Source organism: Nestor notabilis, unplaced genomic scaffold (genome assembly GCF_000696875.1).
Source record: "Nestor notabilis isolate BGI_N333 unplaced genomic scaffold, ASM69687v1 scaffold28005, whole genome shotgun sequence".
NCBI classification, from domain to species: Eukaryota; Metazoa; Chordata; class Aves; order Psittaciformes; family Psittacidae; genus Nestor; species Nestor notabilis.
In genome coordinates, this window is record NW_009929319.1 from 19,647 (window position 1) to 30,842 (window position 11,196).

At 38.3% G+C, this 11,196-nt stretch overlaps 1 protein-coding gene across 1 annotated transcript in view; it reads right to left on the minus strand.

Annotated features, from left to right (window-relative positions):
- BOD1L1 (biorientation of chromosomes in cell division 1-like 1) overlaps window positions 1-11,196 on the minus strand; it is a gene marked incomplete at its 5' end in the record, with an annotated part of 36,246 nt that overhangs the window by 17,981 nt on the left and 7,069 nt on the right. Inside the window, 4 exons of the mRNA XM_010014927.1 lie at window positions 1,189-1,263; window positions 3,306-9,429; window positions 10,324-10,399; window positions 11,060-11,196. The exon at window positions 11,060-11,196 is cut by the window's right edge and continues 14 nt beyond it. Coding sequence (XP_010013229.1) covers window positions 1,189-1,263; window positions 3,306-9,429; window positions 10,324-10,399; window positions 11,060-11,196 — 6,412 coding nt within the window. The remainder of the gene's footprint in view (window positions 1-1,188; window positions 1,264-3,305; window positions 9,430-10,323; window positions 10,400-11,059) is intronic.

Sequence of the window (11,196 nt, forward strand, 5' to 3'; positions counted from 1 at the left end):
TCTCAGGAAGCCTACTCTGAGTTCCAAATATGAGCAGTCTTCTCGAAACATTCACATACACAGAAAAATATGTACCTGTAATGTGTAACAACGTACTATGAACTCTTAAAATGCATGTGTTTTGGGTTTTTTTTGTTTGATTTTTTTTAATTCAAGTTGCAGATCAGCTATGTGTTACTAATGCATAGATAGTGCTGTACGGAGTCAAGTGTACTTGGGTCAGATCTGGACATTGTAAACTCAGCTACAGTGCCACATGAACATGTCTATACTGACTCTAGAACCATCTTATGCTGGCAAACAGTACAGCTGTTTGCAGGTGGAACTCAAATCAATAAATCCCACCAGACCTGGATTTTCCTGAAGTGCATTCCAGGCATCAAAACCATGGTTTAGAACTGTTCAGCTGGTCTGCCCTGGAGCTGCAGCCAGTAGCTCTGTGCAGATCCACCCTTCCACAGATGCTTGGGAGTCTCTGGCCCATGTTCTCCCCCAAAATGCTTATTATCAGAGTTTGGCAAGATATGAATACATGGATCCAGTCCTGCATCTGAATGAAGAATTAACCCATCTGGAATCCTGGCTAGCATGGATCACAGCACAGACACACAGACAGGCTCATCTTTGTTCTTACACAAGCTATAGGTTACTATGGGCCCCCAGTACCCTGGCTTATCCAGGATATCGTACTCCTCTGTTACAGCAGATAACGGGCTAAGTTATCTGGTAACAGTGGAGAACAGGAACATGTGCTCCTCAAACACAGAGAATGGCAAGAAAATGATAAAAGGAAATGAACAGCAGCATATGTTTACTATTTCAGAGAACTAAACTAACAATTGCCAAGTGAAAGAGCTAATGCATGTATGACTGTTTTACAAGTACTACCACAAGCAACATGCATACAGCATGACCAATTCTGAAAAAAGCAAACTTGGATGTCATGGTCACAGAAGGAACATGGCTAAGGGAAAGAATTGGTTCTACCACAGAGTAACACAGACAGCCCACAATTTCAATGCCAGCTGCTTAGAAAAGCACAGCTGAATAATCTGAAAAGTGACTCTTCCAAAGTTCTGAAGTTCAAATGCCATTTGTGCTGCACAAAAATCGAAAGATACAGTAAGAAACTCTAGCAAGATGTATAGTTATACAAGAAACAGTATAGTCAAAATTTTCAAAATAATATAAATACCTCGTCAGTTCTCAAGTTACTTTCAAATTCTAGTTCTTCTGCCAACTTTGGTAAAGCTGCATTATTGCCTAATGAAATACAAATATGTTAAAATTATTAGATTACATTATGCTGTATTTATCTCATCTACAGTAGGATGCTGTTTCTCAGTACCACCTTATGAAGACAGCACATGAATTTAATCCCTTCCTGTAGGCAACAGAAACAATAGCAAGTCTGTCTGTATAGCAAACCAGCTCAAAAAAACCTAACTTGGCATCTGCGAGAACACAAGTACTTCTATGTTTCCCTTAAATACAAAAGGATTGGACAATATGGGCTCTTTCAGGATTTACTGCAGCTTATTTATGAATTCTGACTCTGGCTTCGTTTTTTTTCTTCTTGCCTTTCCCTTAAAAACAAACAAACAAAACAAAAAACCCACCAGCAGATTTTCAAACCAAATTCCAAACAGCAAATCACCTCTGTATTAATGAATGCAGAGCTAAGAGTTAAAGAAAAATGTTATCCTTAGTATTAAGTGACAATTAGATCTAAATCCATAAGCTCTAGAACCATAACCACTGAAGTTATCCCATTTCCACAGAGACTGAGAGCTCGTTAGCTCCTGTTAGTGACAATGTAATCTCAGGAAATCTTAAACCCCCATCTATTTCATTCCCCATGGGAACAGCTGTATGCTTATAATATCTGAAAAACAGGCCATGCAGACAGCATCTTCATATGACTTCTACAGCCTTTTTGGACACCTATTTCAGAAGCTTGTTTATACAGCTTTTCCTAAACAAAAAGAAATAGTTATAACATGATAATTCATCTATGATGCATGTGAAGTGATTAAATTGTGGTTGTGGTCCACAGAATAAGACTACCATTACCACTGGTACTTACAGAGGCTACATCAATGGACAACAAGGAATGAACAAAGCACCAAGACAGAAATATCTTAGTGTAGCAGTTTACATTTTCATAGCTCATATTTGTCTCCTGTATAAATACTGAGTAACAGTTTTCAAGTTTACTGGATTGGCATCTTTCCTTGACAAATTCCAAAGATCCCCAAAATCTGCAGAGTGAGCTTTTTCACCCCGAATATGAATAAAACTAAAGAATAGAGCCAACCTTTAAGAAACTGGACCTCATTCACATTATAAAATATTTTTAAAAACAATAGAAAAAGAAAAGACATAAGAAGGAAAAGGTTTTAAAAGTAGTACTTGATGAGCATCATTCCACATCCTTTGGTATAAAGAAAAAGGAGCACATTTCTCTACTATTTTTCTACAGTTTAATTACTCCAAATTTATAATGAAGTCAATCTTGACTTCAGTATGGCATCTAGAGAATATATCAATTTTCATAAACTTGGTGCTTCAACTACTTTGGAGGGTCAAAGAGGAGAAAGGCTGAAAAGTAGGATGTTCACTACACACTATGTTAGGAACTAGCAACCATGCAAGTTCATTTCAAATGTTATATTCCAGAAAAATGGATCTGGAAATAAAATATGATATCCTTAAGGTCATATACTATCATAACTTACATCATAGCCATCACAGGTTTTCTAAACTTCAGCATACAGGAGTGAATCTGAATATGACCATTAAATAATAATCCAGTGAAAATCTGCAGTTATGATTAAGGATGGCAACTCTTAACCTTCAGAATTATTAAAAAATTACCTTTTAAGAATGCTGACCATATGTCTAAATAAAACACATCCTCTTTCCTATAAGGGCATTTCTGAATTTCAAAACACATTAATAACAGAACCCATCTGTAGCTACGCAATAATTACCCCTTGCAAACCACTTCATATACATTGACTTCAGATGAGCTAATTTTAATGACTTTTTTGTACTCTATTAACAATTAATTTCCAACATACCCCAGACAATTGTGTTCAGTTACTCCTATACTCCCAGAAGCACAGGCTTAAATATTTGTCACCAAATCTTAAATATATTATTAATAGTTATTTTGCAACCAAAAAAGAAATCCAGTATATTTGAACAGTGCAAGTTATTTCTAACTATAATAATGGCACAACACATCTATTTATGACAGCTTGTAACCTGAAGAGCTAAAAAAAGGAAGAAGAAATCCTCACCTGAATTAAGGGTTTTGTTACTTTTTTGAATAGTAACTTCAATTCCAATATCATCTATTTTGACCAAGTTCGTTTTGTCATCACTGCTGTATAGCTCTTCTACATGCAACAAAGGGAAGTCGCTTTTCCCCCCCAATTCTGCTTCTATTGTCACTTCACCATCGTCGGCATTTACAGTCACTTCATTTGCAGAAACTAAGGAAAGAGCTTGTGCCCTAGGCAGTGGAGTCCTTATTTCAGAAAAGTCACTTTCTAAAATAGAGTTAAATTTATAATTTACATTCCTTAGGGTTTCACTCTCTACCTCTGCTTCTGAAATTGTACAAGAGAGTTCTGATGTAACATCCTCATGCAAAACATCTTCAGCTTGCTCATCATCCTCACCTGCCTCTGAGGATGCACTTGGACTCACAGCAGTTTCTGTACTAATCTCAACGCAAAGGGCTTCATCTACACTCATGAGGTTCACTGAATTTTCTTCTGTTTCTGTGATTTCACCATCTACTATGGGCTGAGATGTTGCTGATTCTCCCCTCACACCACTCTCATCGGTCTCTTTCTCTCTACCAACGACAAGCAAAGAATTGCTGCTTTTTTCTGTGCCTGTAGTCGATAGGATGCATTCAATCTGGTTAGCAGTATTAAAAGTTTCCTCGCTTTTGTCTTTTACTTCTGCACTCTCGTCAGCAAGTTGACTTTCTTCTATGACTGTAAAGGTGAAGAGACTATCACATTCTTCCATTGTGCTTAGAGTGATCACTGCACCCTCCTCCTTATCTCCTATACTTGAAGCAGCTTGTTGATCTTCACTGTTGTTGGCAACCCTCAGCACAGGAGCTCCACATTCTCCCACAAAAATCACAGAACCTTTGCTTTTTGCATCTGCATTGAAAGTGGCTAGTCCAAACTGTTCATCTACAGTTGCAGTGGTCTCCACAATTTTACATTCCTCTGATGCATTTGGAGAGATAACGGCATCTTCATCTCCTTCTGCTACAATGAGCTGACTTTCAGCTTGTGGTGCTGCACTGATCAGGACTATCTCACATTCTTCTGTCATGCTTGTAGTGATCATAGCAGTTTCATACCTTCCTTCTGTTTCTGAAGCAGTGAGTTTGTTTTCATCTTGCATAGCTACACTAGACATAGGAGCTTCAAAACACTCTGCTGTACTTGTAGAGATCATTACTGTTTCATTTTTTGACTCTGTGTCCGACACATGTTGAACTGCCTCTTCTGTGACCTCACGTGACATTAGGATTACGTGTTCTTCCACAACACTTGTGGAAATCATAGCACACTCATCTTTTTCTTCCTTACCACTAGCAGTTGGGTGTCTTTCGTCATCATCGTCTCCTCCTGCACTGGATTCACTGGGCATGGGAACCTCATATATTTCCATAGCTATAGAAACCATGGCATTGTCATTTTTTTCTTCTGCTTTCATGGAGGGGAGCTGATCATCACATTCAACAGCTGCGCTTGACATAGGAGCCTCAAATTCTTCCACAATACTGGTGGAAATCATAGTGCACTCATCTTTCTCCCGCTTACTGCTTAGAGTATGTACACACTCTTTAAACTCTGAAGCTGTACTGGGCATAGGCACCTCTGTGTCTTCAGTGTCTACTAAGATCATAGAGCTTTCCCCACTTTCATTTGTTCTTGCAACAGCAAGTGGACCTTCCTCATCATCCATGGCTGAATGTAAGGGAGCATCACCTTCTTCTACTGTACTGGTAGAGATGACATCACCTTTCACTTTTTCTTCTCTATCAGCAGGAGTAAGAGAAGTCTCATCTTCTTTTGGAACTGCACTACTTATAGAGGTATCAAGTTCCCTGCTGTCAAAGGAAGTCATGGCATTCTCATGTTTGTCTTTGGCACCAGAGTGACTCTTCTCTTGCACTGACATAGCACTAGTCATGGGACGCTCACATTCCCCAGCATCTAAGGTAATCAAGGTACTTCCGTGCTTTCCTGTATGTGCAGTCAAGGCACCCTCATCTGCAGCACTTGCACTGGTTACGCTGCTTTCAACAATCCCTTTATCATTTTTGCAGTTTGTGCCAGAATTAGCTTCTTTTTCTGCACTCATCATGCTGTCGACAGTAAGCTTATTTGTATTTGTGCCAGCCATTCCTGACTCCGCTTCCATTTGTTCAGCAACGATGCAGACAATGGAACTTTCACCTTCTTCTGCACCTATACAAATTAGTGCATTTTCACTTTCCATTCCTGTACAAGTAGACGCATGCTCATTTTCTTCATTTCCTCTTCCTGTACTGGTCACAATGCCCTCACCTTCTTCATCCTCTTCTTTTGAGCCTGTACTAGTCACAAAACCTTCATCATCACAAAGACCTACACTGACTGTAGCGATACTGGCTTCTTCCTTTGCCCTTGTACTGTCCATTAGACTTTCACATTTTTCAGCTTCTAAACAAACCGCAAACCCCTCATTGCTGTCTTCTAGTCCTGTGCAGACGACTGAAACTTCAGCATCATCTTCTGGAGTTATGCCTGTGCTGGTCACTGCACTTTCACCGTTTACCGTATCCTCAGACTTGTCACTAGTTCCAGTTGTGGCACTGTTGTTTGTGACCATGGCAACACATGCACCAGTTACAGTGCTTTCTCCTTGGGTGTCTGTACCAGTCACTGAGCAGATGATGAAGTTATGGCCTCTTTCTTCTGCACCTGTGCAAGTCACAGCACCTTCATTTTCTTTAACTTGTCTAGCCCTCACACTGCCCCTAAATTCACCTGAACTGTTACTGCTTGTTGACCCTTCACCTGTTTCTGTCCCTGCACTAGTTACAGCTCCATCGCTCTCTACTTCACCTAAACAGGACACAGAACTTTCAAACTTGCCTGTATCTACACAAGCTGAGGTATTTCGCTTTTCTTCAGAGCCTGCACTAGTCACAGCATCATCTTTTTCTTCTGCCCCAGCACTATTCACACTGTCTTCAATTTCTACTCCACTTGCATTGACTGAATCCTTATCGCTTTCTTCTGCATCAACCATGGTACAGTCACGATTTTCTTCTTCTGTACTTGTTAGGAAACTTTCACTTTCTGCTAATCCTTCGGTGACAACACTGCCACCACCTTCTTCAGCTGCTGCAACAGTACACTCACTGATATCTGCTCCTGTGATGAAACTGCTGCCCTCACTTCTTTTTACCCATCTGCCCGTTGTGAAACCTTCGTCAGCTTCTATGCTTGTACAGATTACTCTCACCTCACTTTCTTCTTCTGAGCAAGTGGTTGTAGCATCACTGTCCTTTTCAGAATGTGATGCCCCTTCAGCTCTTTCTTCCCCTGTACTAGTGGCCATTACAGTGCTCTCAATGATCTTTTCTGTGCTAGTTCCTATCACAGTGGCTGGAGTTGTTTGTAGGCTGCTGTACAACAAACTAAGTTTACTACTTCCTGCACTGGTATCTACTGCATTGCTTTCATTTTTATCTTCCATGCCAATCACACTATTCTCTTCTTGCCCACTGGCTGTAAGAAAGCCTTTGACTGTTTCCTCAGGAACTCTTTTGGGCACTGACACAGAGGAAGATTGTATCATATCATCAATATCATGCACCTCGTTCTTTTCCGCATTATCTATCATGGTGCTTCTTTCTCCCTTTGTGGAAGGATTTGTAGTCAAGCACTCTCTTTCTTTCATTGTTAGAAGTTCTTTTGTTGTTACACTTCCACAATTTTCAGTTACATCAGATATCAAGTTTTCCTCTTTTATTTTCAACTCGCTTCCCTGAGTGCTTTCTAGCTTTGCTGCTCCATCGTTATCTTCTTGACTAGATAGCCCAGCTGTACTGTCTTCCATTGCCTGTTCATCAGGTTGGGGCACCTTGTTATCTTTTTCTATACTGTTTGTCACAGTGGTGTTGTCACCTTCATTTTTCATGACAGATCTTGGCACTGCACTATCTTGTTCCATATGTACAATCAGTGCTGCATCATTCTTTGAAATCAAAGTATCTTCAAATAAAGTCCCATCTGAATTATGGCATTCTTTAGACATACTACTCAAGGAATCTCTAAAATCTGAGATACCGATATCCATAGACTTTGCATCAGCAGCATGTTCTCTGGGAGAATTAACTGCTGAAGGAACATCATCTGAATTAGAATTTATCACAGTTTTTAAATTCTTTGGTCTTCTGCTACCTTCCGAAGGTTGATCCTTTCTGGGAACATTCTGTAAGACTCTACCACTTGTTTTGTATGCAATGCTCGTTTTATAAGCCCCTTGTTTATTGGGTCTTTGATCCATGGAAACTTGTTTGGAAAAAGTGTCTAAGGCACGAACTTGTTTATTAGGGGTATCTTCTTGCTTAACATTTTTTCCAGCTGCAGGCAGAAACTGTGATGCACAAGCTTCAGGATCTGCCAAACTGTGTTTCAATTCCTTATTTGAAAGGGAGAGAGATATTTTTTCTTTTGTTGCATTCTCGGCATCTGTGGCTTGGAATGAGTTCTGAATGTTTTTTCCTTCAATATTAGATACTTGTACTTTTGTCTGTTTCAAATCAAGTTCCATCAGCTCTTCCTCATGACGAGAATGCAAGTCATCGCTATTCATACTTGACTTTTCGGGGGCTAGAGCATGGCTGCTTTCAGTTTTGCTAGCCGGTTGCTTTTCCTCTCCAAGTAAATCTTGGTTTGGTACGCTGCCTTTTCTATTTTCACTGGTTATCTTCTTACTCTGTTTCTTTTCCATTGCCACTGTGATGCTCAATACTTTTTCATGACCACTATCCACTTCTTTAGTATCTTTATCTTCCAATTTGGTACTCTCTTCCTTCTTCTTTATTTCCTTGTTGCTGTGCTTTACATTTCTGCTTTTGTGACCTTCAGCAGAGGACCTTCTTTCTAGTTTGGAATTGCTTAAATCTTTATCACCTCTATATTTCTCTTTCATAGATCCTTTTTCTCCAGAATGTAACTTAACCCTGTGACTGAAGTCTTTTTGTGATCCCTGAGTTGTCTGCGTGCCACTTACAAGCTCGAACTCAGCACCACTCTCCTCAAAAATTTTGTCTTCATTCTTGGATTTGTGTTGCTTATCTGAGTCATTCTCTTCCATTGTCTTATCTTTGTCTAGCTTCTGACCAGTCTCCTGCTTTGTTAAATTCTCCTGTAATTCTGTCTCAGATGCTTTGAATTGTTTACTATGACTCTTTGACTTAGACTTTAACAAAATCTTGTCTTCCACTAAGCTCTTAGATCTTCGTCTATCTTTATGAACACCATCATCTTGTTTCAAGTTACAATCAGAGTTAGTTGATTCTATTTCATGTTTATCTTCTGAGTAGCTTTCGCTCCTTCTGTGTGATGCAGAAGCAAGTTGCTTTGAGGCACTTAAGGAATCCTTTTGTGGCCTAGAATCACTGAGGGACCTTTTGGACTTGTATTCTGCTCTTGATTTTTCTGTTGAGAGATGTCTGTCTTTTTTATTTTCCTTACGCAGCAATTCTTCAGCTTTTAAGGTTGAGTCAGAAGCATTTTTTCCATCTTTTCCTGTTACTGATATTTTCCGTTCATTTCGGTGTTTACTTTTTCTTTCAGATTTGTCATCTGAGGACACCTTTATTTGTTGATTATGTTTCTGACCAACATCCTCTCCTTTCAAACTTTTCTCAAATGAATGGAGTTCAACATCTTCACTTGATTTGTGAGCATTATCTCCTTTATATTTGTGCTTTAAAGAAAGTTTATCTTCTAAAGCAGTTCTTTCCTTGTCATTTTTATCTCTGCAAGACTTGGCTTCTTTTTTGGCAGCATTTCTCATATGTTGAATTTCTGTGTCACTATCTTTTTTGGGGTGTTTTTCATTTTTAAATATGGATTTCTGCTTTTGTAGTTCTTCAGTATTGACTTCTGCTCTATCCACTTGTCTTTTCGAATCCTTTTCACTGTCCTGCTGGGCTCCTTCAGCCTGAAAAGAGGTGGAGGTTTTTCTTTTATGTTCTTTTTCTGCTTTAGAATCACTTTTGCTTTCCTCAGTTGAATGCACAGATTCTGAAAGTCTTCTAAGTTGTTTAGAGATCTCACTTTTCCCATGATTATGCTTTAATTCTTTGGAAGAATTTTTTTCACAAGTCTACAAAAGAAAAGTTTTTATATAAAGAAATGTTAAACAGTTCCTTTGCTATGTGACCAAACAGAATTGTTAAGGGCAAATGCTCTATAAAAACAATACACCAGAGAATACACTTAATATTGTAATAAAAATTTACCTAAAATATAGTCAGTAAGAAAATGGAACTTGCCATTTTCATTTGAGCTATCTGCTATTGTGGGAAAAACCAAAGAAAGAGAAGTTAACCATAAGCAGTCCATTTGAACTTGAGTATCTTTTCTTCTTTCCAAAATTATTTAAATGGATTTTTAAATGGACAATCACAATTTTGAGTTCTGCATACATTACTAGAAACAGCCATTACTCTGTCTGTTAAAAAAAACCCAAACCAACAACACAATTCCCCACCACCAAACCAAACCAAACCCCACCTCCAAACCCACAAAAGATAAATCTACAATTCCAGCTGAATTTCCAGCAATCTTTTTTTTTTTGTGTGTGTTAATAATGTTGTTGGTAAAAATTCTCATCATAAGAATTCTCTTTCCTTTAGTGTTTGGACTACATTCAGTTTTCCTTTAACTTCTCAGTGAGAAGTTTAAATAGATCAAGCTCCTCAAGTCTTTGTACATAAGACGCACTTGGTTGTTTTTAAAAACCCAATGTGCTTCACAGAATAGGGCTTGAACTATAGCTCATGTTTTACTACAACATATATCAGCACCGAATACATAGACTGTGTATTCTAGTAGCTACCAGAATTCAAAAACATTACTACACCAGTGACTACAATTGAAAGAACTAGCAGGAAAAAAAAAATACATAAGAACAAATGCAGTTTAGTACTGACTTACGAACAGGTACTACTACAATTAAAAAGGCGGATGATAAGCTTTATATTTGAGAGACACATACCTCATTTGTCTTTTGTATTTCTTTAGAATCTTCTTCAGATGGCTCATATTTCTTTCTGCAGCCATCTTCAGCACGCCTGAAAAAGGTATTTGGATAAATAAAAAAAGAAAGATCAGTATTAGCCTAACATGAGTTTGTAAACTTTCTGCTTTTAAAGCTGAAGGAGAGAGAAATGCACACTAAAAATCCTGAAATAGAACATCATCACACAAATTCTGTCTAGCCAATTTGCCCAAGCTTTTTTCTCTTGGAAAATTATGAGTACTATGTCCTCTGGACATCAGTGCTTTAAAACAGAGAATATTAGTATGACAATATTAGTACTACAGTTGTCCCTGTAAAATGGATAAAAGATCTTGCCCCATATATACCCGTACGTAGACAGACACGTACTCATGCACATACTTACATAAAACATCAATTTAAAGACCAAGCCAACTTACATATTAGATGCACACATACCTAAAAGCTCTCCATTCTCACGCCTCTATTACCATTCTGTCTGTGAAAAGCCACATAAAGTCTGCTACCACAGTCTGAGCTGCAATGTATTTAAAGCAGCTATAACTTGATTTTCTGCTTGAACTTCATACTTATTAGTAACAAAACTACGTGAATATTTTAAAAGGAAAATGTTACAATGGGTAAGGCTAACTGCAAAGTTGAAGAGAACATTTTCAATCTGAAAAAATAAATATTGAAAAATGTAATTCCTTTTGAGCAAACATATGAATACCTTGAATCTCTCTTTCTTTTTCTGCTCAAGGCTACTTTTTTTTCTAAAAATTTCTGTTCCTTAAGCACATCCTTAATGCTGGTACCAGTAGCTTTTGACTCTAGACTTCTTGAGGAAGGTTCTTCTAAGTTCGAGCC